Here is a 26,910-nt window from a genome sequence, read left to right as displayed (position 1 = left end):
GTCGGCTGTTTCCGGAAGAACACTTCGGAAGGACCACGAAGTCATGTTTGTCCTTCAAAATAAAAGCCCCACACAAACGAATGAAGCCAATGAAGTAGTCTGAAATATAACCAGCTTTTATGGTTTCAGCAAATGTACATATTTCTTGAAAATTGCAATTACTACCCTATTGCCTTTTTATTTTTTCCTATCAATGAATACACTGCCTTTGTCTTTTGAAATCAAGTTTAAGGGGAATGCTTTAAGCTAAGTGTTTCATTCAAAACCAAGACAGAGAGGGAACTAAACTAACTTTTCCCTGTGTTACCTTTCTCAGATTAGTCTGTATTGAAACACTAGATGGCAGAAAGGCATCACCAAATGCCACTTACCCTCTGGGCTCTGGCAGTCTACAGTATTTCCCAATTTGACTACACATGACACCAAGATAATTACGAAGTTTAAAGGTGGGTAAACCATGGCCTCTGTTTGGTGATTATCATAAGGAAAACCAGAATAAACAAAAATCAATGATATTTTCAGAAAACCATTAATTTGTGATCCTTTCCCCTTAAAACACCATATTTTCTTACAGCTTACATCAGTTTGATACTATTTACTATGTGATATAGTCCAGAACAGGTGGGTAAAAACAAATAAAAAGGTAGGCAATTAACTGAGTATTGGTGGGTTTACCGTCCAAAACACAGGCCACAAAAAACAATCAAATGAACACGTGTTGTTTGCTTGTGTGACACCAAATACCATTTATTAGGGCTTTACAAAGACTACAAAATCCTCCAGATGAGTTAAATCACTGTCTCTGTCTATTTACATGATATGTTACATACAAATGTACAAAATATAAAACATTTAAGGACAAATGTTTCACCCAAAAAAAAAACAACCAAAAAAAAAAAAAAAAAAAGAAAACTTTCTCTCAAACCGGAGTAAATGCTATAATGGTTCCAACTGAGATGTAACTGCAAGTGTAAAGTGGAAAATATATATATCGGCTGATCGTCAACACAATGGCGTACACTGTTACGGTGTAAAAGTTTGGTAGCTTGGGAACCGATGGCCTACGACAGGAGTGTGGTGTATAGCTGGGGGGAGTGGGGAGTGTGGATTTTGCATTCTGAGTTGTGGGAGATCTAAGTTCTGGTTTGAAACACGGGTACCGACTAGGTTAGGGCCATCCTGTTACCACGGTTGCCACGGTTACCATCCCCACGGCATGCAACTCACACACCCTTGCAAACATAAGGCCGGCAGAGCGGGCCAGAAATACGCGCGAGAACTGTCAGAGGCTCGGCTGCAGAGACACGTGAAGCTGAACACAGGTAGGATTGTACAGTATAGGATTGTCCTGAGGTTGTGACAACGTCATCGACTGACTTCTTGGTCTCTGGTGGGTTTTGCTCGACCAGTAGCACCTGTGGGTGGTTGGTAAGTGTATACAGTACGGTGTCGGGTCAGCTCCTGTGCCTCCGACAGCCAGCGAGCCTCACGTGGCGGCAAGCTCGTGTTTAAACGTCTCGGAGAGGACGTGCTTCTAAGGGAATAATAGGCATTCCTACGGACGGAGAGGGGAGAATATCATGGTGGGATGAGGGGGAAACTGGAAAAGTGCCTATTTCTTTTTTTGTTCTCGGTCAGTGATTTAGTGGAAACGTTGCTATACTGAGTTAAAAAACAGAGTTTCACACTGTACACCGTATGCCTCCTGCATAGGCAAAACATCCAATCATCACAAGACATACACCTGTTTCTGACAGCGTGTTTTGAGTTTTTGCATTTCTTTTTTTTTCTCTCGGTTTTCAAAGTACAATAATTTTCTCAGCGGGTTAAGCATAATGTAACATCAACAGGGCAGAATGCATCTTTGATTCACTGTGCAAGACTTAACTATTTACAACCCACCCCGACCTCAAGTGTGCAAAACCAACCCACTCGTTAAACAAAGAGAGGACAATCAAAATTCAAAATGGCTTCCGTCCAATATGCACGCATACATAAAAGTAAAAGTCTCTTCTCGATGCACCCCCCTTTTAAAAAGCTCAAAACATGCTCCTCGGGCTAGAAAACCAAAAGGGTTGGGTTGTGCTCCTGTCATTTCAAGTGAGCCCAGCTCAACTGGGTGAAAAACAACAACAACTAAAAAATACCCCACCCCTTTTTAAATGTTTGTACAATATTGGTCAGTTTTAAATTTCAAATACAGCATGAACTCTATACGCTTGTGTACTGTCAGAAACGAGAGAGGGGCGGTTTGGGGGGGAAGAGGGACCGACAAAACAAGTGAGGCTGTTTTTTTTCCCGACTACAAGCGGTGTTGAGAAGTCCCGTGTAGCGGACTTGAAGAATAAGTGCTCGCTGAGACGAACGTGAACCTGCGTCAGGTTCAGAACGCAGCAGCAAGCGGATCGTCATCCTCATCATCATCATCATCATCATTATCATCATCATTTGACGTCACATCTTCTCACTACAGCCAATGGGAGCTGAGGACGCCTCCCAGACTTTTGCACATTTAAGGCAGTGAGAGAGCACCAGTATCACTGTTCCCTTCTTCAGCTCTTGGAGTGAACTAGTCATTTATGACCGGACTCCAGCTGACTTGCATTTGAAAATACTTTGTACGCTTTTTTTTTTTTTTTGGCACCTACTTGGGTGCCGGATGGGTGCGGTTTGCCACATGGGATTATACCAGAAAGTTTAGTTCCCAAAGTGGGGTCTGGGGTCCCTTGGGGGTCCTTGACAGGGTCCTAGGGGGTCCTCAGATTGATGAAAGATAGTTTAAGTCCTTATTCAATTCACTATTACTGTTATTTCATCCACTAAAACTAAGTTTTATGGAAGAATGTAGGAAAATTACTACTTTGATTGGAAGTTTCACGCTCTCCACTGTTATTTCCCCAACTGTAGGCCTATTATAAGCAGTTATGAAGGCCTGACTCTTTTCTATGTCATATCCGATAAGAAAAAATCTTCTCAAAATGGGAGTATGTGGGGCAAAACCCTATCAAATGGAGCCCATGGTCTGATTCGTAACTGGAACCCATGGTTGAGACTCTCACAGAAAGTCAGTTTTCTCTACTTTCTTGTGATTCACCCTATCTGAATTCTCCTGATATGGCAAACCCCACCCAACTGGTACTCCAAGCAGGTTAAAACAAACGCTAAAATAATAACTGCTATTTGACCCAGTTCTGTCATGAGTCACAGAGAGCGCCACCTGTTGTGCAGAGGCGTGACAACAGGCTGAGGAGGGCGGAGAGCCTAGAACAACTGAACATAAGTTTGCAACCTTGGTCAGCTCTGTGTGTGTTTGTGTGTATGTGTGTGTGTGTGTGTGTGTGCATGGTTGTGTGTATGTGCACGTTTGGCAGTAAATCAAACGGGAACATTGGCACTTGTCCATTTTTCTTCACAGTAGCGGTGTGGCTGGATGCGTTCTGGTTGTGCTTGTTGTTGGCATGCGGGGCAGCGAGCGGCTTGGCAGTGCCTGATGCTGAGCAGGCGGAGGGCAGGACACCAGCACCACGGCCTCAACTGAGGACCGAGTTGAGGGCAGGAAGGATGCGTGCCTGGTGTGTGTGTGTGTATGTGTAATGATAATGTAATACTGTATTGATCCCTGTAGGGCAGAAGAGGCTTTGCAGTTGCGTCACAAATCTCCTAGCAACCACATCCGGTGCCATCATGGAGGTCCGGTGGAAAACTGGCTGTGCGTAAATAATGACTAAATATATAACAACTGGTTCAGAAAGAGAGGTACCTGAAAAAGGAGGTGGTGTGGTAAACTGTCTTGTCTTTAGCCCTAGTCTCTCCTCCAAAACAGTAACTTGAAAAGAGCCAGTTCAGTTAACCTGAACTAACAGCTGGTTTTTGACTTTGTTTGTTAGCTAGCTAACGAGCCAGCAGGCTAATTTAGCAAAGCAACTGATGTTAATGTTAACATGCAACATGCAATGTTAACAATTAGCTAGCAGGGACTAGCAGTAACGTCTGCTTCAACTAGATGTGTTAGCTAGTGAGCAAATCCGTTCTGTTTTCAACAAGACTGTGATGTTTAGCTGCTAGCTAACGAGCTGAGATTATCTAAACACAAAATCTATCAGATATATCAGCTGCAAAATTATTAGTTCCGAGGCAAAAACAGCACAGAAATGAACCGTCTGACAGACAAGTTGTACGTTTAGAAACACAACCAGCTGTTCACAGAGCTGAGGACCTCCAAAATGGCCGCCAGAGGGTGCATTACGTCACCTGAAAGCCTTCTATTCTCTTGCCCCCTCCGGTCAGAGGTCAGAGGTCAGAGCAGACGCTGGGGATTGAACCCCGGCCCTCTGGTTACAGGACAGCCTCCTTACTCACTGCTCCACTCTGCTGCCCGTGTGTAAGTGCATTTCTATGAGTGTGTGTGTGAGCGTGTGTGTGTGTGTGTGTGTGTGAGAAGCACCTCTGTAAACAAGGAAAAACAAACAAGAGAATCTGCCCTCACTGTAAACATCTGAAGATAATATAGAACTGTGATTGAAAAAACTAAAAATCCAGTTTCATCACTTCAAACTCTTGACTCTCTGTGTGTCTGACATGTTGGAGGCTGGTGCTCCAGGTGAAGATGATGGAGGGATCTGTGCCTCAAAACACAAGACTCGCCCCTCGGAAGTCAACTCCGGAGGAAATACTGTCCCGCAACTGACACCTCCTGCCTGCACATATATGAAGAGTTCTATTGGAAAAATGATATACATCCATTTTGAGAAGAAAATCATTAGTTTAAGCTCACCGTTTGATATCTCTAAAATATAGGGAATCTGATCTGTAAGTGTTTATCATTTTGTTCACCAAGGACTTAAGTTGGCTAATGCCCTTTAAAACGTACAATAATCTGTTTTATACCATGGTCTGGGTGAATACTCGATTCTGATTGGCTGCAGGGTGTCCATTAATTCCTGATAATGGACACCTACTAAGTAGTTCCAGTGAAATTGTCTGTTCACCGTTCTAAATGAATGCGCTGGCTACGTAGTATCAGCCTGTATCTAAAATGAGTAACCATAGCAACAGGGATGCAGTCAAAGCCTCCGTTTGAGCCTGATTTGTTCGTGAGAATCTTGATATTGATTTGGGGACAATGACATGGCTGGATAGCTAGCTAGTCTTGTTGTTAAACAAGACTAGCTTTGAATCTTGCTAGCATAACGTTAGCTTTCTGGCTCATAGCTGAGCCAAAGGGTTCTATGAGCTGAGCGGACTAGAAATATCTCCCGTTGCCAAGTCGTATCTAAGGTTCGTCCTATTTACTGGAGTAGTGAACAACGTTTCCATTGCATAAGAACCTTATGGGATGGCAATGATTGTTCCAGGTATTAGTCAAACCCTCAGGTGTTCCCAGGGAAACTGAGTTATGGCTTGTGAAAAACTTTAGATTTTGATTACAAAATGCATGAAAATATAAATTAATGGTCTTCATTTTTTTTTCTTTGGCAAGTGACCATGGTATAAGCGGGACAATGCCCTTCGAGGTGTCCATAATCAGGAATTAATGGACTCCGCGGAGGCAGCCTCCCCGTCATCCATTAATTCCTGATAATGGACACCTCGTCGGGCATTATCCCTTACTTAATCTTGTGCTATCCATCATTTCGTAAGAGTAGATTTTATTATTTTACAAACGGTGGATATGCCATTTCTGATACTAAAACTCTTCATATATCATATATCTTATCATATATCTGTGCATTGTTAGGGTGTCTGGTAGCAACCAAGGTTCCGAAGTTCCGAGGATCCAGGGTTCCAAGGTTCCAGGGTTCCAAGGTTCCAAGGTTCCAGGACTCCAGGGTTCCAAGGTTCCAGGGTCTCCGGTGTCTCCTGGTCTCATAGTGCCGACTCCAGCGAGGAGTCCAGCTGGTCGTCATGGTGACTGGTGCTGTCGCTGTCGCAGCTCTGTGTGCTGGAGTAGTTGGCCGCCTCCTGCAGCCGCAGCAGCATGTTCATCTGCAAGAACACACACACACACACACACACACACCTTAATAACAGAGACTCTATAGGTGGAAAACATAAGGTACATAAAACAGCTTGGAAACAGCTTGGAAACAGCTTGGAAACAGCAGGTAATGCATGCACAGTGATGGGGCAGATCACACCTACAGATCATTTTCTTTTGGTCTGAACCAGAGTGGAAAAGTTGACTTTGTTGCAGTTTTGTAGTGAACCAGGGATTGTAAATAAAAGTCACAAGTAAGACAAATCTGATTCCAGTCTCTTTAACTTTAGCTAAACATGTTGGACTTGTCTGAACTCGTGAAGAAATAGCTGAATATGAGCATCAGTCCAGACTGCAGTTTGTTCTGCTCGGCTTTCCAAACATGAGGAACCGCTGGCTATCAGGTGTCAACAACCGTCTCCTTATACCCATAATCCCTTGCGTTTTGGGGTCATTCCCTGCTGTTGGTTTGATTACATTCTCACACCTAACAAACCGCGAGAGGACTGAGACTCACATTGCGTCATGCGGTCCTTCAAAAAACAAAACAAACACATTGCAAAGTCCAATGACCCTCACAAACTTTGTTTTTTTATATACTACATGTGATAAAAAGCATTTTGAATACCTGGAATCACTCGGTAAATCACTCTCCCCCCGCAATAAAACTGCAGCAGAACTCTTCTCATCCCTGCAATGGAGCTAATGGTCTAAATAATGCACAAGTGCTGCATCTGGCACATTGCTTTAAAGTGTTCCTAAAATGAGCTTTGGCACACCTATGAGGCTCTAACTGGTCACGCCTGGACGCACACACACACACACCTACACACACACACACACACACACTGGAAGATTAACTCTGGGAGGAGAGAGAGAGAGAGAGAGAGAGAGAGAGAATTCATTTCCATTCTCTGGGTTATTGCAGCCCAAGAGGAATTAAAGGGTAGTCATCCAAAAAACGAGTGGCTTAGATTTACCAAGTGTGTGTGTGTATGTGTGTGTGTGTGTGTGTCGTACGGTTGCATGCAGGAGTCTACTACCACTAGCTACTTTACTAGCTTTCTTTATTCGTTCTTCACTTTGCAAAACACAAGGTTACACTCGTCTTCCCGGTTTCTATGGAAACGGGCAACAACCTTGGATGTGCTGAGTGACTTTGCTGTGAATCTGCATCATGTTTGTGGTGTTTAGGTTTGATTTAATGACGATCTGGAAACATTTGGTTTGGATGGGAGTGTGTTTACCTTCCTAGCGTGTTGTTTTCTGTTTCTGTTTCTTCTCTGTATGTATCCTTCTGCATGAGCGCACACGCTAACACACACACACACACACACACACACACACACACACACTCATCACCACGCTCCCTACTGTTTCATTTCCTGCATTAGGGACATTTTAATTTACTTTTATTTCCCTGGTCATTTTACAGATCTTTTTCTCAATTTGTTTTCCTCCATGTTGTGTCTGTCTTCCAATCCTGTTGTGTCTCTGCTTGTCATCTTGAACAGTTGTCGCTGTTTCTTTCTTTCTTTCTTTTGTTTGTGTTGATGTGAAATGCTTTTAGAATCTCACCTACACAAATTAGCATGTCTTCTGCCTGCGTTTTTTAATCATTGCATTTTATTAGGGTATTTTCTTATCACTTATCGCCTCTATGTATTATCGCTGTACAAATAAACTAAATGAAAATTAAAGCTGCACTGGGCAGGATTTTGCAGTAATAATACATCGCTGTTTTCAGCCTGATTCACGAAGTGGTGCTGCAACAAAGAAGAGCGTCCCATCTGCCGTAGATTCGCCCTGTTCGCCCAAATCAAAACCACTTTCTCAAAATGTACTCTTGTGTGTTTGTGTTGTATCTTCTTTGATGCGTTTATCTAATGGCTGAAGTTCCAAAACAAAAGAACGCAAAGACGGAGGACAGATAAAGTTTACTTGGCAACTGAGGATGCAAGAGATGGAGACTTGACTGATAAGAATGAATGGAAAGCCCCAAGATTCATTGCGAGAAAAACGCATCACATCCAAACAGCGCTACAGTCAAGAGTAGGAGGATTTCGGATTATTTAAGTTCATATTTTCAAAACAATTACCTCGCTGCCATTTGAAGCTGCCTAAACAACTAAACTAAACAAAAGTGAACTAACCTGAACTATACTACACTAAACTCCCCAGTGTAGTATAGTTCATTTTATTCTTTAATGGAATAACGACTTGTATTGTTCCTCACCAGCGGGTCTCCCTCCGTGTCGCTCTGGGACACTTGTTTGGACGAGGCTCCCTCCTTGGACGAGCTGTACCCGTCGTATCCCACGTCCTCGGGCCGCAGCTGTAGCAGCGACTGGCCGTCCTGCTGCAGCGAGGCGGCGCTCCACGGATACGTGTCGTTCACCCACTTGGACGGGTCCTCCCACGCCGCCCGCTTGCCGTACAGCTGTGGGTCGACAAACAGGAGAGACGAGGTGTGGATGAGGGGGGGGGACTGACTTTGGTAAAACACATCGACATGAGGAACCTATAGGAGTGAGGTTTTGTGTTTTCTTTTTGTATCATAGTGCTTTTTTTTTAAAATGCTGAAAATTGGGGAGGCTAGAAGATGAGATGCTAAAGCTTATGACAAGTTTAGTTTGAATAAAATTAATATTTTTTTCTCCAGCATGGAACATGGAACAACACCCTGATGAAAGCATAGGTCAATTCATGTAGGTATTACATATTTCTTAGCAATCTCCAATTAAAGGCTTTTTAACTTTCAAACCTACATGAGAGCCTGGACTTGGATTTTTTTTAAGCCACAAGGACACATTTGTGGTCATAATATTTCCTTTCTGTCTCTATGGAACATGATTTGTTAGTCAGGGGTTCTGCACAGCATTTAGGAGTTTGTTAGAAACACATTTCCTCCCGAGAAGAAATTACAGCTTCATGTTTTTTGGAAACTGCAACAGTCAATATTGTGATTTTAATCATTTTTCCATTTAACTGTGCAGCCCTAGTGGTAGTGATTCAATTGTTGCTGACGTCAAGCGGTGTGATGCCTTGTTTTATTCTGCAGTTACACTTCCCGGTCAGTGACCTCTGACCCCTGCACCCACCTGCAGCCCCTCCCTGACGGCCTCCAGCAGGTAGGGCACCAGCGAGTAGTTCCACAGGTCGGTGAACCAAACCCTCGAGCCTTCGGCGTCCATGGGACAGGACAGGAAGAGACGGGGGCCTGCGGGGACAAAAGAGATCATGAGGGTTTGGTGGATGGAGGAAGGAAAGACAGAAGAATCCAGTAGAAGCATAGAACATGTTCCCATACGAAGGAGGACTTCTCAATGAAATTCAAGGTTTGTTTGGTGAAAGTCAAAGATTCAAAATTGTCATATTGCATCTTTGTATTCAGGAACAATGAAACAAATCGTTCAAATCGTTGTGTGTGCATGTGTGAGGATATGGTGCACACTTTCCTCCATCCACCCTTCTCCCTTTCTTTCTTCCCTGCTTACTACCTTCCCTCCTTCCTTTTGTTTCCTGCTTCCTTCCTTTCTATCCTTCCTTCTTACCTTCCTTCCTTTCTTCATTTCCTCTGTTCTTCCTTTCTTCCTTCCTTCTTTCCTTCCTTCTCTGCTTCAATCACTCCCCCCTTTTCCCCTCTTTCCTTCCCTTGCTCCCTCCATTCTCCTCTCTTTTCTTCCCTCCTTCCTTCCCTCTTTCCTCCCTTCTTCCATCCATCCTCCCCCTCCTTCCCTCCCTCCAGGATAGTCTAAATGCATGCATGCGTGTGTGTGTGTATGTTTGTGTGTTTGTGTATGTTGTGGATGCATGCCGGTGAACATATGAATGACTTATAAGCATTAGGGTTAGACCGATATGGGCTGATAGCAATATTTTGTCATTTTTGGATTGAAGCTGCTGATATTCTGTACATGTAATTTTGATCTTTTTCATGCCAAAAAACTTTTTTAAAAATCACAAGGATTCAGTGTTTCATCTTGTCAGGGTGGAAAAGCCTCTGAAACAGCATTCAGACCATCATGGGACACTAAAACTCTCCACTGAAAGTGAGAGTGATGAAATTCTTTTAGTGTTAACAGCTCCTTAAGGCAGATTGAGGAAGGATTCACTGCAGGTTTTACAGACTGACACTGCTGAACTCACATCCTCATCTCCATCATATCAGCAGTGAACAAAATTCATTGGCCAATATCTGATTTTTGTTGAAAGGCAAATATTAGCAAACCGTTATATTGGTCTAACCCCAGTGTGTGTGTATGTGTGTGTGTGTGTGTGTGTGTGTGTGTGGAGCCGAGCCTTACCGATGGTGACGTCGGAGGAGCTGTGGGCCTCCAGGAAGCCGTTGAGGTGCTGCCAGGTCTTGGGGATCCAGTCGATGATCTTGATGAGGTCGTTGCTGCGCATGTTCTTATCGATCTCCGTCTCGATCAGCTTCCGCCGCAGGAAGCGGCCCAGGAAGCCTTTGACCGGCTCGGTGTGGTTGGCGCACAGCACCCACCTGCAGCAGGGAGGAGGGACAGCGGTGGTGTTTCTCTCTCGCGGTTGGGTGACACACACATCAACAACCGGTGTCACATCTGAGGTGTTTTTCTATTCTATTCCTTCATGGGAAGTCCGTGTTTTTTTATTATGTCATTGTTATTTTGAACAAGAGGAAAGCGGAGGAGCTCATTAAAGCGATATTCTACTTAGTTTGGGTCTTGACCGCCATGAAAACCAGAATATAATCTACTCACCAAGATTGGATATGTTCCAATTTTTACTTTCCATTCATTTGAATGAGGCCACAAAAATAGCCTGGAAACTTCAACAACAGATCCCACTACTGTGATTTTCAACTGACTGTGGATCCAACGTTTTAGAACATAATTTTGCCAAATAGCATTTTTATTGATGGACGGACTAACAGAAAGTGGTTAGTTTGTTTACGCTGCTACAGAGATGAATTTGAACCAATGGGATCAATGCGCAATGGCACATGCACTAGTAAGAATATGATTGGTCCAACGTCTGAGAACATAGAGGAGGGATACCATTTAGGAGAGATAGTTCCTGTTTGGGAGACCGGGTCTACTTTTATTTTTAAATACTAATTTTAGTGTAAACAAAGAATAGAAATGCAAAATGAGGACGGACCCAGGACTTTGTTGTCTTAAAAGCAGGATCTGTTGTTGAATTTTAAGGCTATTTTCGTGGCCTCATTCAAATTCAAATTCGAATGGGAGGTAAAAATCTGAACGCTACAGACTCGTCCAGCTGCATCTGGTCTTGGTGAGTAGTTTATATTCTGGTTTTCATGGTGGTCAAGTGCTGAATAACCCCCATGTTAAAACTAAGTGGAATATTCCTTTAAGTATGTATGTCGCCTCTTTCATCAAAAGAAGCTCATATTAGATGCTGTGTGTCATGTGCTGTCCCTCATTACGAAGGTTTTGGGACTTCTTTTCTTTTACAATAGATTCATATTAAATTCACGTCAGGCAAAATTAATTTCAAATTCCTCGCCTGGCTCATGGTAAGTTTTCCCTGACGTCTGCCTATTTGTCGAATCATCAGCCAGTCAAACACGCCAGGCAGAAATTACCCTCACTGAGAGCGTGTTATAATCCATTCGTGTTCATTTAACAAAGCTAATTACCCAAGTGAAGTAATTATAACGCTCTCTAGGGGAAAAATGCTGCTAAATTTTGATCTGCGAGATGCGCGGCAACAATGAGGAACTGAAATCAAATATATTACATGAGAGGTGAGATGCTGCAAAGGAGAGGAAACTACAAGTGATCGTTTTCTACATGTTTTATAATCACTTCTTTACAATACAGCTACTGTATAAGGATACCAACAATATCAGGAATAAATGACAGAATTAATCAATAATACAATAATTAATAACATTCAGGGTAAGTGTAGCATCTGTCTGTCACAAACCTGAAGTTGTGGTGTAGCTCAAGGTTCGGAGAGGAGGAAACTCCCTGGTTCATGGTTCCAATAACATATGGGCTGGATGGAGACAAAGACAGCAAGACGCAGGAAGTCAAACCAGGGACGTCCCACTAACTGACTATACTTTACAGTGTAAAGAGAATTATTTGTTTTTGGTGTATACTGGCAAATGCATGCTAACCGCAATGTCAAATTTAGTATCTGGATAATCCCTTGAGAGATGGGTCAAAGGGACCAGACACAAAAATAGAATATTAATTAATCCATTCATTCACTCATTCACTCATTCACATATTAATTAATTGTCCTTAGCTGGATGGAAAAGCATGAAATAAGTCCTGAGCATTGTGGAGACATGGAAATAGTTCCTGAGGGTAAAATGTCTCCCTTTTCTCAACAACTTCTGTCGACGGACCCTTGAGCAAGGCACTTAACTCATAACCGCTTTAAAAAAAGAGAATGCATTCTTCGTCAACGTTCCCTGTATAAATAAAGGTTAAAGTGGGAATCTGCAAGATCCTCGTTTTTTTAATTTAGTCTCCATCTTTGTTGCTCAGCCTCATCGCTGTGGTGTTTCTGCACTGCACTTCCCACAGATCACCTGTCAATCAAACAGTGTGGGCGGAGCTTGGATTTTCCTGTCGATGCAGTTTGAGTTTCTCTTTTCTTTGTCTGCTCAGCCATGGTGGCTATCACTGCTCATGCTAACTACCCAGTTCTTCTTCTTCTGTTGATTCCAAACAAACCAGGAAACATAAAACACATTTTTCCCGGGAGAGAGCTACCAGAACTAGGCTGGATCACCAAGAGTCTGTGTCTGACTCACCATTTGTGGTACTTGCAGTTGAGGAAGCCGTTGAATATGTCGCTGAGGGAGCCGATGTGGTGCAGGTTGTCCAGGATGACGACGGTGGGAAGCTCCGTCTCCGTCTCCTCTGAGTTACACTGCTCCGCCAGGCTGGACAGGTACTGACGCAGGTCCTGGGCGAGGAAACGTACAGTACAGGGTTTATGATATGTAAAATACACATGAGGAAGCAAAGAGTCTCATGTTGAACGTCCCAGTCAAAACACAAAGGTTAAATTAGGTAAAATTAGAATTTCACCCGTTAAATTAGGTGAAAATCTAAAGATCTAGAGAAGGCACTCTCTTCATTAACTGTTCTGTCATTCCAAAGTAATGAAACAAATTAATTAAATACAATTAAAATTAAATTATATCAACATTTTAATCACAGGGACTTCAAAATGATGTCTCTGACTGTATGTTCCTCCAGACAATAGCAGTGAATGGAGAGAGAAAAAAAACACAATTCTCCGGTCTCCTCTACCGGAGCAACAGATCACAGCATCACTGATTTTTTTGGCACGGCCCGACTTCCAGCTCCTCCCACCTTGCTGGACTTCTGGTCCACGTTGAAGCTCGCCACGTTGCGCTCGGTCACCTCGCGGCCCGTTTTGGACACGATGTACTCGGCCAGCTTGGCGGCCAGGAAGGACTTGCCGGTGCCGCTGGGTCCCGACAGGATGATGCGGCGGTGCTCCATCAGCAGGTTGAGGTACCGCTGGATGATCGGCTTCGGGATGAGAGTGTCAAACACCAGGCCGTCTATACTGTTCTCCTTCACACCTGGGAGGAGGGGAGGGAGGAGGGGAGGGGGGGAGGGAGGAGGGAAAGAAGTGCAGGAAGCGAGAGGGAGGAAAGAGGGAAGGGAGGAGGGGAGGGAAGGAGGGAGGGAGGGAGGGGGGAGGAAGGAAGGGAGGAAGTGAGGAAAGAGGGAAGGAGGGAGGGAGGAAGGAGAGAAGTAGGGAGGGAGGGAGGAGGGAAGGAGAGAAAGAGGGAAGGAAGGAAGGAAGGGAGAAGGCGATGACGGAAGTTTGGAAGGTAGGAAGGAAGAGGAAAAAGAAAGAAGGAATGAGGTAAGGAAGGGAAGAAGGAAAGAGGGAAAGAGGAGGAAGGGAGAGGGAGGAAAGAGGGAAGGGAGGAGGGGAGGGAGAGAGGGAGGGAGGGAGGGGGGAGGAAGGAAGGGAAGGAAGGGAGAAGGCGATGACGGAAGTTTGGAAGGTAGGAAGGAAGAGGAAAAAGAAAGGAATGAGGTAAGGAAGGGAAGAAGGAAAGAGGGAAAGAGGAAGAAGTGGAGAATAGGAGGAAGGAAGGTAGGAGGAAATGAAGGAAAGAGGAAACAAAATAAGGACGAAGGGAAGGAAGGAGGGAAAGAGGTGAGGGAGGAAAGGGAGGAAATGAAGGAAGGAATGGGGGATGGAATGGGGAGAGGATGGGGGATGTAAGGAAGGATGTAAGGAAGGAGGGGGAGACAAAGGGAAGAAAGTAAGAAGGGAAGGAAAGAAGGAAAGGAAGAGGAAAGGAAGAAAGAAAGGAAGGAAAACAAGGAAGAAGGGAGGAAAGGAAGCAAGGAAGGGAAGAGGATGGATGGAGGAAAGAGGAAGAAAGGAGGGGAAAAAGGAGGGAATGATTGAAGGCAGGAAGGAAGGAAGGAAGGAGAGAAGAAAAAGGAAGGAAGAATGAGCAAAAGAAGGAAGGATATTTTATTAAACTGTGAAATGTATTATTTGAGCTTTTGCCCCAAGGACTTACAGTATGAAGCAGCTGAACATGAGCTTGAGACTCATTTCAAGGCTGTAAAACTCTTGTAAACATTGACGTTCAAATGTGAAAATATGTAAATTAGACAGTTGAATACATTCCAGCTTACATCCTTAACAACCAGACATTTCTCTAGTCCTAAACAGCTGGTCTTTCCTCTAACATCTGAGTCAGTTTGTACCTTTGAGGTTGACTTTGATGACGTTGTTGTCTCCCACCAGGTAGCCGCAGGGCAGCAGCTCAGGCACTTCGGAGGCGTGGGCGCGCACCACCTCGCCCATCCTGTAGCACACGATGCTGTCCGAGTTCAGACCCAGGCTGGTCAGGGGGTCCACCCGGAACACGTACTCCTGACCGGGGAGGGGGGGGGAGGGGGGAATTAATGCACAATTAATCGCATATACTTATTTTTTACGATTTTGGAAAATGTTGTTTTCTCCCATGTGATGAAATCAGCTATCAAACTCCACTGTAGCTGTGCTGAAATTGGTTTATACCCATTGAACACATCACAGATGATGTCAGACAGCACTGGTCTGATTTTTATGAAACATGGAGGGATGAAACATTGCTGCACCGTGTTGCAGTGTTTAGAAAATGACCCTGATTGGCCTAATGAGGGAGCTATAATTAAAGGTCAAAATGTTTAACTCAAATGGGATATCTCAGACCACTGGTCCCATTTTGACAAGACTTGGAGAAACAAATAATTGTCCTGACATTTGAAAAATTACACTGATCGATCTGATGGGGGCGCTACAATTGTAATTAATTAATTAATTACAAATCCAAATTTCAAACTTTGCAAGGCCATAACTGCTTTGCCTATATCATTTGTAGGGAACAACATGTTACAGTGAAGACAGTACAGTAACAGTAACAGTTAAATCATTTTGTTCCACAAGAGATTTATGATCCTGATTAATGATTGTGATCATTATATCTAGCTAACTTAGACATAACTGTAGCTTTTGGAAAATGTACGCCTATCAGCAAACCAACTGATGATGCTGTCAACTGAAGCATTTCTGTTCTTGCATCTTTTTTCTTCTTCTTTCTTTGGCACTCAAGGTATTTAATTCCACTGAATTTGTGCATCAGAAGCCTTGTGATGTCTTCTGACACTCTACTGACAGTGCATGTGTTCCTCTCCTCTTTTTGACATTTGTTTCTTCTCAAAACACAACCGTGCTCATCAGCAAAGTGACACACGGAAATATAAATCACCGTAAATCAAAACTATTGTCCCGTAAAAGGAAATTTAGATTACAGGCAGGATTTGAAATGAAAACACAAATCACCAAATCATAAACCATACAGACGAACATCAGCTGATAAGACCAGAGAGGGAACAGCAGCTTGAAACGGCGAAATAAAAAGTCCATCAGTGCAGAATATTAAATTCTTATGATGCACAAGACGCTACATCGTTAATGAGTGTCTGGTTCTTTTATTCTTCACTTTAATAAAACGCAAATACACTACACACCATTTTGGGTGCTGATGTCCTTACTTACAGCATCCAATCACCATGACAGATTTAGGTTATGTGCCTAAATTATTTAATTGCAGCAGTGAGATACATGATGGTAAGTTTACCTTGAAGAGGCGTCGGATGACTCCGTCCAGGACGTCCCACTTGGTTTTCCCACTCACACCTATGGAGCCAATCAGGTATTCGTGGATGTGTTTCCCCTGAAGAAATGTCAGATTAATCAAAAGAGGAGAATAAAGTCAGAATACATTAAATAACAAGAGTGGATTTACTTTACTGTTGTTTATCTGTCCTCCCACCTCCACTTATCCGTTTACCTTGGTCTTATTTGAGCCGCTGTTGATGGTGACGACGATCCGCACGCTCCGCCCCTCTTTGCGCAGATTTCCCTCGTAGCTGTCGTCCAGCAGAATATCTGAAAACACAAACCTCCCGTCAGCAAACCCTCTGTCACCGATCTGTTGTTGTTGTTTTTCTCACTGTTGTTTCCAGTTTCCCTGGGTTACAGTTAGCTCTTTAATCTTCACTGGCTCCCATTAGCATGGAGTGTAAATAAACCCAAGTACACTGCCGGGTTTTTAGCCTCTGACGTCAAAGACCCCGCCCAGCCACCACCAGCTCCCGCCTGCCCCTCCGCCTTCCCTCGCTCCCCCACCCCGAGTCTCGCCTCTTCTTCTTCTTCTTCTTCTTCTTCTTCTTCTTCTTCTTCTTCTTCTTCTTCTTCTTCTTCCCAGACTGGGTTTTGGCAGTGGGGAAGGGGGTACTTTGTATTCGGCAGGCCTCCCTGCGCCGCGGGCTCTGTGTTGGCGTGATAACGGCCCGCCGGCCCACTCGTCTTCCCACGCGCCGCCGCTCTCGACTCATCCCTCCATCAATTAACGAGGGCCCGGGTCCTCAGAGAGAGCTGCGCTTTCTATGTTAATTACAGGACAAGCGAGAGGGCCAAACTCTTCCCCTTCTCAAACAGAGCCGGCCCGGAGAGAGATTCTGTGGGTTCATGTGTGTGTGTTCATGCGTGTGTGTGTGTGTAACAGGCCGCTGCTGTGTGTCGCAGTAGGGAGAGAAGCTATTCCATCATTTCATGAAGCTCTTCTGGATCATTTCTCTCCACAAACACAATTCTCTCACATTTGCTGTGGCGAGGATGGAGAGAGCTAATCCAGCTTGATGCCAGAGAAAAAAAACACGTCGGTCCTCTGATTCGCTGCGGACCGTAAACTAAATAAACTGTTCTGCAGCTCCAGCAACCAGCAGAGCGTGGCTCTTTACAACGCTGCGGTTCAGGTTTAATTCTCACTGGTCGGCTCCACCTGCCAACAGCTGGAACACATCAGGACCAATTTGTCCTTCTAAAAAACGACTGAAAACAATAGAAGCCTGTCACAATTTTTTTTCTAGTGTTACCCGGCTTTGTTGAATACTCAATTCTGATTGGCCAGTGAAGGCATTCTGAGGTCTGTTATGTCTGAATAATCTAATCATATCACTCAACAAGTCCGATGCAGACAAACATGGATCATTTTTCAAGATTACTTTTAATTTATAGGGAAAGCACAAAACTTTTGAATACTGGTTAAAAGCTGAGAGGCAACCAGATTTGTTTATGTTGCTATGGTTACAGTCCTGCTGAACTATTTTATGTGGAAGTTTGGAAATCACTGTAGATTGTCATAAAATAATATTTTGTGTCAAATGATTAATACCTTCGATAAGTAGCTGTGTAATAAGCAGTATAGTGTAGTGGGAGCCAGTCATTATTGGAAAATAAGCCTCTTTAAAAGTCTTAGCATCTTGATTCACCCCATCTGAGATTATTTTGTGATAATATACATTATCACTCACGTAACCAATGGTTACAAGGGAGACGCTGCCATGTTGGAGGTGTTACAGCAAAAGGTGAAGCATTAACAGTGTAATTGTTCCTTCTGTTGTTACTCCTCCGACATGCAGGCCTCCATTAACCTCCAGCTCAGACATGAGAGAGAAGACCAGGGAAATAACACTGACAATCAGCAGAAACTACTTTTTTACAGAGGTGGAAAGTAACTAAGTGCATTTACTCAAGTACTGTACTTAAATACAATTTTGAGGTACTGGTATTTCCATTCTGTGATACTTTCTACTTTTCCTCCACTACATCTCAGAGGGAAATCTTGTTCTTTTTCTTTTTTTATCTGCCGGCTGGAGTTACTAGTTACTTTGCAGAATAAGGTTTTACACGCAAAACATACGATAAGCTCATAAAATATGTTGCATTGTTAGAGTTTAAACTCCCCAACAGTATATGAAGCAGTTAGACCGACAACATTAAAATACTTCTTACAGGTTAACGCTTCAATAATTTAACACTCTTGAAAGAATGAGGACTTTTACTTTTGACACTTCACTACATTTTACTGCTAATACTTCTATACATTTACTGCAGTAAACTTTTAAATGCAGGACTTATGGTATTTGAGGACTTTTTCCACCACTGCTTTTTTACTACTCCTTTGTTTTAAAGTGTAGATTTCATGTCAAAGAAATTATACCCATAAATGCTATTAAATGTACCCACTACTGTACCAACAATACTAGTCAAGAAGTCCATTTTGCTCACCACTACTCAGTTAGTGTCTTATTGCTCAGAACACACTGTCGGCTGCTAACACTGATCTACCCGGACGCCACTGACGCCGCCGCTGACGCTTCACTGACCTGACATGATGGTGTCAGTGATGTTGAGGTTGTTGAGCGACAGCCCCAGGGACTGACGCGAGGAGGACGAGGACGTGCTGGAGGTCTCGGAGGGCGGCCGGGCCGTCTTGACGGGCGTGGCGGTCGGCGTGGCGTTGCCGCTGGACTTGAGCCGGTCGTTCTCCGCCTTCAGCGTCTCGATCTCGTTCTGTCGAGTGGCAAGAGAGGGAAGAGTCATACTGAGCGGTTTCAAAGGAGGAGGAGAACTCTGTGAAGTCTTTATCATGAAAATAAGTCATGAGGGATTCTTTCCTTTTGACGACTGTAAAAGAAAATAATGGACCTACCAGCCAATCAGAAACAACTATTCTGAATGTAAATGAGAATTACTGTACAGCAGGGTCAGAAAGTAACAGGGGCTCGAGGCAAAAATGCACTTGAAAGTTCAGAAAAACGCCCTTAAATTTTTACCCTGTGTGCATTTTTTTCACTGACTTGCCAAAAATATTCACGTGTGAATACAACTACTGTGGCCCACAAGGGGAAATCTTTCCAGTGCGTCCTGGGTGAGAAATATAAATAAATATGGAGTGGGATTTTGATCAGAAAACAACCGAGTCTGCAGCCTGAAGGTAAAAATCTCAACAATCGAGGGGTGGCAGATGGACTGAGGATTGAGTGTTTACTTGCCAATATGCAAAGCAAATGTATTATGTCACAGTTCAATAAAATTGCCTCAAAATGTCCCTAAAAATAAGATAAAGGAGGCAAAAACTGCCCTCTGAATAACAGTTAAATTCTTACCCCGCTGTAAGAAAGTCTCAACACAGATTTTGGTGTAATGGTTGTATAACAGCAAATTATTATCTTTATTCACCAAGTACAATTAATGTAGAGGAAAGGTTTCTTGGTGACAGTGCAACATTCTGCAAACAACACTAGGTTGGTCTGGTCAAAATTAAATAGAAACTGCATTCATGAAGTCAAAAATGGGTCAAAAAGTTAAAAACGTCCCATGCACACTAGAAGCTGAACCCGTTCCACTGGGCCATAAGCCGCTTAAACCGCAAAAACTTAAAACTGTTATTATTTTGAATCAGTATTATTGGATTTATGGGCTGTAAGCTCCTTTTTGATCTTGAAAGCTCTCTTTGTGCTGAAGTCTCAGATAAGGAGCCGGACATGATCCGCAGATCTGAGGAGAGAGACCGGGCTCCTGCAGGTCCAGATCCAACAGATCCACTGACCTGAAACACTTTGAGGTGATACATAAATACTTTGCACATGTGTTTAATTTGAGAATATGAAATGATCTAGCATCTTACACTTGTCTATGAACTTTGTATTTTGCGCTAATGGCGTACTTTAAATTGAGCTATGTGTTTGTGTTTCTATTGTAAACAACGCTCTGCAAATCAAATTCCCCTTTTGGGATACATTTTGAATTGAATTGTACTGAAAGTAAACAAACTGGAGTGAAACAAGCTCATTTGCATCAAGAGAACTGCACTTTGTACCTTTTTATTCAGCTTCATGGACCATTAAATGGTTTAATTGCAGCTTTCTGGTGTGTGTTCTCTTTGAGAGCTTTTTTAAACTGTTATTCATGGCCTATTTTTGAAGTCTATTCAACAGTTTGTGTCAGCTAAGCAATCTGATTGATCAAAAACAATTTGGAATTGGTTGCTATGCTAACTCTTGTGGTAACTAGGAAGCTAGTTAGCGACCTTTCTTGTTTTCTCCTGTTTTATTTTGTATTCTCATGTATATCCACTACTTTGCCAAACCTTTCCAGACAGTACTCATGGCTGGGTGACCTCTGTGTTAAAGCCTTAACACCTGAGAGAGTTCCTTACTGTGTGAAACTGTTTTCTTGTTCATTCTTCAGTGTGAAACTGTATAATCTGTTCCCCTGTCACAGGCCAGCGAGAACACTGCAAAGCTTTTTGACCAGTGGAGAGTGCACTTCTGCTACAGCATCATGAGCTGGCAGCTTTCATGCCACACTGCCTCATGGGAAAAAAACACCACTTTGACTTTTGACAGTCTGAATCTTCAGATAATCTTTGGATATTTCTCTGTGTGTGTGTGAAGCCTCTGTGAAATCGCTGGTTTGTTTTGGATTTGATTTTCTCAAGAGAAAGAAAGCAGTCCACTGAATAAATAACACTTCAGTTTGACTAGCTGTGTTGGATCAAGGAAATGGGATGACTGGATCTGATGTCAACAAGCAGTCGCCCTGCTGAAGTGTCCTTGAGCAAGAGACTGAATCCTTTGGGGATCAACAGATTATATAACCGAAATCAATACTTTGGTGCCATCTTGTATGCGAGGGTTCATGAAAGAGACAGAATCCTGTGTGTTTGGCAAACAAAAACTATAGCTATTTAGATCTAATCCGCCTCAACCCGCACCCACGCACCCTCACCTGCATGCGGTTCATGGCCTCTCGGATCTGGTCCAGGTGGTGGGCGGAGCTTAGCGCCTCCAGCCGGATGTCCGTCAGCTTGAGCTCCTTCTCCCTCAGCTCGTTCTTCAGCTGCAGGATGATTTCCGCCTCGGCCTCGGTGCACTCGCACAGCCTGCAACCGGGGTTACACACAGGAGGGGTGAGGGGGGGGGGAGGGGGTCACCGAGGGCCCAGATACAGACACACACACACACACACACACGACACAACACACACTAAATACACACTCCAAGGAAAAGAGAGAGAGCTGAAGTTCATCGGGAGTCACTGGGAGGGGAGCTGGGACATTTGGGACAGCGAATCCTTCCCATTTAGGGATATATTCCATCTGGCATGACAAGATGTTTAAAAAAATATCACACAACAGGTAGTTTCAGCCAGGCAATCTGATCCGACGAGAAGAATTCCCATAATGCATTGCTAGTCGTGCTTTACAGGCTGCTATGCCGACTTTTGCGGTAACCAGGGAGCGAGTTTGTGATTTTTCTGCTGTCTTTGATTCTTCTGTTTGTTTATCACTTTGATGAAAATCTAAATAGCACACATGGGTTGGTAGCTGATGCATAAAAGATATCATAATGTTCTTTACTGTGAAAATAGGGGTTCAGGTGCTGCTGATGATACTCTGCTTCGCCTCATATCTATCGCATCATCTTCATATTCATCATGATGATAAAGAATCCCCTCCCAGCTGTATATGTTATGCTATATTCCGAAGTAGAGGGTATATCTACACAGAAAAAAGCATCCGCACACTCAAAACTGCCTGTCAAAATGTCGGTGAATAAATATTCTCTGCACCGGAGTTTTGAGTGTGCGGCAACTTTTTTCTGTGTGTGTGGTTTTAGAGGGAACGTCTACAACGTCACGTCCAGCTCAGCCGTCACACAACTGGAACCTGTCAGACTGGTGTCATCCACAGTTCACCGTGACATGTGAAACCGGTGAAACAGACGTGACACATCGTCCCGCCTGCCCCCCGTCACACTCCGCCCCGGGCAGACAGAAGACGGAGTCGGGGCTCAGCAGATGTGAACACAACACATGTCACTGATACACAGCTGCATCAGCGGAGAGAAAAGGGAAAGGTGTTCAGCCGACTTCCTGACTTGTTTCACAGGGACACCGGGCATGACTAGGAATGACTCGCCACTATTTATAAGATCAGTCAAGTCTTTTAAGTCCCCTTTTAAAACATTTCTCTCTGCTTTTGCTTGATTTTATTGATTTTATTTTGTTTTCTTCTTTTACTGTTCTTACAGTTCTCGTTGCTTTTATTCACTGTTGTTTTATTATGACCGTATTGTCTTGTTTGATTTTATGCTGGTTTGTAAAGCACTTTGTAAACAGTTTTTAGCGCTATAAAAATAAGATAAGATAAGATAAGATATTAGATAAGATAAGATATTAGATAAGATAAGATAAGATAAGATAAGATAAGATATTAGATCAGATAAGATATTAGATAAGATAAGATAAGATAAGAAGAACTTTATTAATCCCACCATATTGTCTTGTTTGATTTTATGCTGGTTTGTAAAGCACTTTGTAAACAGTTTTTAGCGCTATAAAAATAAGATAAGATAAGATAAGATATTAGATAAGATAAGATAAGATATTAGATAAGATAAGATAAGATAAGAAGAACTTTATTAATCCCACCATATTGTCTTGTTTGATTTTATGATGGTCTGTAAAGCACTTTGTAAACCGTTTTTAGAAAAGTTCTATATAAATAAGATAAGATGAGATAAGATAAGATAAGATAAGATAAGATAAGATAAGATAAGATATTAGATAAGATAAGATAAAATAAGATAAGATAAGAAGAACTTTATTAATCCCACCATATTGTCTTGTTTGATTTTATGCTGGTCTGTAAAGCACTTTGTAAACAGTTTTTAGCGCTATAAAAATAAGATAAGATAAGATAAGATAAGACATTAGATAAAATAAGATAAGATAAGATAAGATATTAGATAAGATAAGATAAGATAAAAAGAACTTTATTAATCCCACTATATTGTCTTGTTTGATTTTATGCTGGTCTGTAAAGCACTTTGTAAACCGTTTTTAGCGCTATAAAAATAAGATAAGATAAGATAAGATATTAGATAAAATAAGATAAGATAAGATAAGATAAGATAAGAAGAACTTTATTAATCCCACCATATTGTCTTGTTTGATTTTATGCTGGTCTGTAAAGCACTTTGTAAACCGTTTTTAGCGCTATAAAAATAAGATAAGATACGATAAGATATTAGATAAGATAAGATATTAGATAAGATAAGATAAGATAAGATATTAGATAAGATAAGATAATATAAGATAAGAAGAACTTTATTAATCCCAGAGGGAAATTCAAATTGTTACAGCAGCAAGACACTAGGCCTATATATAAATAAGGTTATTATTATTAAAGTTATGACTTTGTGCCAGCTTGAGTGGGAAAAGTTTTGACCCTTTAATGTGTTTCTTCGGCCTGCTGTCACTTCCTGTGAGCGGTGTACTGGACACTTTGAGGCTCTGGGTCTGTTTGTGTGCCAGGGAGATCTGTCACCTCGGACACACTCGTGAGAACAGAGGAGAAAACCAAACCATGCCGAGTTTTCATGGCATTAACAGATGCAGGAGAGAGTCACACAAACACACTCCACTGCACACACACACACACACACACACACACACACACACACTCCCTGGCAGCATGCCGGATGCCACCACACGCCGCCCGTTACCGAGATCTGTGCTTGTAGACCACATGACCGTTTTGCTTTTTCTTTGGCATCCAAATGGGGGAGGACTTGCTATCGCAAACACATTTTCTACAGCAGGTAGAGAGAGAGACGGTCGAGAGACGGACGGACAGAAAGGTCGGAAGAAGAGAAATAAAAGGAAAGTGAGGTGAAGGTGCAGAGACATTCAGACGGAACCAAACAAACAGCAACAGTGGAAAGATGATGTTTCACTTAAAAGTGTCTTGAGAGTGACTTGGAGAGACAGGATGACCACAGCTGACTGTGTGTGTGTGTGTGTGTGTGTGTGTGTGTTTGAGTGTGTGTGTGTATCTATCACTATGATCAGACAGCAGGCAAATCCGATTTGTTTTTCAAATCTGATCTTTACGGCTGATTGTCCACGGATTTGTGTGTTTAGACAGTATAATCGTTTGCTATTATTACGACACTGGTTGTCATAGTAACAGCGCAGACGATATTCTGACTGCTTTTATGATGACGTCATCAGGTATCTGCCATGTTTTTTTGGTGCTGCTGTCACCGCTATTCTCTTTCTGGCTCTCCTCCATGTTTGTTGTTCTTTGCTCTTCTTGATGCAACGTGTGACGTCAAATACATGTTGGATGGGGAGTGACGGAAAAAAAATCACCATAAAAATCACCAAATATAAGATAGTTTTGATTTGTTTAACACTGTCACGGTCACTGCATAATTCCATTTGTGTTATTTCATAGTTTTGACATCTTTACTATTATTCTAAAATGTGGAAAATTGTAAAAATAAAGAAAAATGTGTGTGTCCAAACTTTTGACTGGTAGTGTATGTATCCGTCTATCTAGTTGTCTACCTGTGAGCATGCACCAGTGTATATACTGTGTGTGTATGTGGGAGGCGGTGTGTGTGTGTGTGTGTGCGTGCAGGCTCACTCTGTGGTGGAGGGGGAGGAGCGCAGTGTGGGCACGCTGCCCTGCCTGTTGGCGTGCTGCAGTTTGGGCGAGGAGGGCAGCGAGTCCGTCATCTCCTCCATCTCGTCGTGCGCCGACTGGGACTTGGTCTTCTTCTTGCTGAACGCCTGCTTGAAGGAGCTGCGTAACTGCAACACACACACACACACACGCGCGCAAAGACGTCAGTATCGCCGCCCGCCCCGCCCTCCCTCCGCATACACACTACATCCCTTCCTACGACATCACATCCTGCCAGACCAGGAAGTCACTCCGTCACTGTCTGTTTTAGACGAACAGGAAGGCAAAAAAGGCAAGGCAGCTGGGGGGAGAAGTCTCCATTTTTATGGCGACCGTAAAGATAAATGAGAATGAGAGTGGGAAAGGGGGGGAACCAGGCTTTTTAAGGCCCTAAAAACTAGAGACAAACAGGCAGTCAAGATGGAGCAGGAGGAAGGGGAGGAGAGAGGGAGCTGTTTCCATGCCGACGCTTCCAGAAAGAGGAGGGAGAGGTTGCTCTGAGCGGGGAGGGGGGAAGGAAGAAGAAGAAGGAGAAGAAGAGCGGAGGAGGGGAGGATGAGTAATAACCACTGCACACATACAGAAGACACTCTGGGAGCCACTGACCTGAGCCGGGATGGAGTCAGCCACCTGAAGACGCAGAACACACCCAGCGTTAAGCCACACACACACACACACACCTGACACACTCATCTACAGCACAACCTCCGCTCTATCACGGCTGATCGTTGCTAATGTGTCTGCCTTCATTGTGCACTTTGCAAATACAGCTATCGTCATTACAAAGATGATGATAATGGTGATGATTGTTATTATGATCACAGTCAGAGCATCTGAAATATCCATTTAACTGTTAATTCAACACGGTTACAGACATTTGGAGCCCCTTCTGTCTCTAGTTAGTGTCTAATAGTTTTTTATTTGTTTTGAAGTCGACAAGCTGGCAGCAGAAAATAGAAGGATTTAATTCCAACATGAGATATACTCCAAAACTTTAAAAACTTCACATTGTGAGCTGCACTGCAAAAAATGGAAAGCTGTCAAGTGATTTTATCTTGTTTCCAGATGTATCGAGCTTATTTCATGATATTTTTAGTCAAATTCTCTCTCTGCACTGGCAGATAATCTTGCTGGTTTCAGTAAATTTCACTTGATTCATGCCAATATGACTTCTTCCAAGAAATCATCATAAAACAATGAAGAAAATCTGGAAACAAGAAACTTTCTCCAAGTACAATTTCACTTTTACCAAGTAAATGTCCTGAAACAAGTTACATTCTCCTGAAAGAAAGTCAAATTTGTTGAAACCGGTAAAATTTCTGCCAGTGCAGTGAGATGATTTCGCAAAAAAAAAAAAAAAAAAAAAAAAAAATCCTAGAATAAGCTTGATAAGTCTGGATACAAGATAAAATACCTTAACAAGTTTGTCAGTTTTTGCAGTGTACTGTCAAACTCCTGAGACATCTTAAATCTACACTTGGCAACTTCACACTTTGGCAGCTCCAGAGGTTTGAAAAACTTCAATACCCAGAATTCCTGTGCAGTGAGGTCAGTAAACTGTTTACCAACCAGCTGGTCTGTGATGCTTTATACCAAAGGAAACGAGAGAGAAGAAGCTGGAGAGTGAGACAATTTGGATTTCACTCATAAAGAATAATCTCTTAAAGTTTGGATTTGTGAAGAAGATTTCCCACCATTTCATTTTGGCTTTAGGGTGCTTTGTGATTTATGCTGATGAATTTTTACCTAAAAATCTTGCCATGTGAAGCTTTAAGACCTTTAGCTATGAGTTATGTCTTTGAGGAACAGATCATTTGTGACTGATGAATTCCAGGTAAGCCAAATTTCTCCCAAATGAATATATAACATTTGGGAATGAACGCATCCAACTTGATTCTAAAGCTTTTTAAAGGTAAATTCAGTATTTTTCTCCCGTGTGTCATCAGGTTCATCTAACGCCTTAATGTCGCCTGCAGTGAGGGAAGAGTTTGTTTTCCTTCTAAGATGAAGAGTCGCTTGAGGGAGAGGAAACTGA

General features: G+C 42.8%; 1 protein-coding gene across 2 annotated transcripts in view; it reads right to left on the bottom strand.

The window, feature by feature from the left end:
- Window positions 1-5,616: 5,616 nt before the first annotated feature.
- The window catches only part of nav3 (neuron navigator 3), a 232,785-nt gene continuing 211,491 nt past the window's right edge, over window positions 5,617-26,910 (bottom strand). For both annotated transcript variants that reach the window (XM_078282062.1, XM_078282063.1), the window contains exons 27-40: window positions 25,482-25,505; window positions 24,837-25,003; window positions 21,131-21,284; window positions 18,724-18,910; window positions 16,344-16,441; window positions 16,131-16,226; window positions 14,713-14,881; window positions 13,321-13,556; window positions 12,753-12,907; window positions 11,912-11,983; window positions 10,285-10,481; window positions 9,079-9,197; window positions 8,214-8,417; window positions 5,617-5,985 (exon numbers count right to left, since the gene is read on the bottom strand). In XM_078282062.1, the coding sequence (XP_078138188.1) occupies window positions 5,866-5,985; window positions 8,214-8,417; window positions 9,079-9,197; window positions 10,285-10,481; window positions 11,912-11,983; window positions 12,753-12,907; window positions 13,321-13,556; window positions 14,713-14,881; window positions 16,131-16,226; window positions 16,344-16,441; window positions 18,724-18,910; window positions 21,131-21,284; window positions 24,837-25,003; window positions 25,482-25,505 (1,998 nt within the window). In that variant the 3' untranslated portion in view covers window positions 5,617-5,865. The remainder of the gene's footprint in view (window positions 5,986-8,213; window positions 8,418-9,078; window positions 9,198-10,284; window positions 10,482-11,911; window positions 11,984-12,752; window positions 12,908-13,320; window positions 13,557-14,712; window positions 14,882-16,130; window positions 16,227-16,343; window positions 16,442-18,723; window positions 18,911-21,130; window positions 21,285-24,836; window positions 25,004-25,481; window positions 25,506-26,910) is intronic.

The sequence above is a fragment of the Centroberyx gerrardi genome, chromosome 24 (genome assembly GCF_048128805.1).
Source record: "Centroberyx gerrardi isolate f3 chromosome 24, fCenGer3.hap1.cur.20231027, whole genome shotgun sequence".
In the NCBI taxonomy this organism is placed as follows: domain Eukaryota; kingdom Metazoa; phylum Chordata; class Actinopteri; order Beryciformes; family Berycidae; genus Centroberyx; species Centroberyx gerrardi.
Note: the sequence above shows the minus strand (reverse complement) of the source record. Positions and strands in the feature narration are given on the sequence as shown.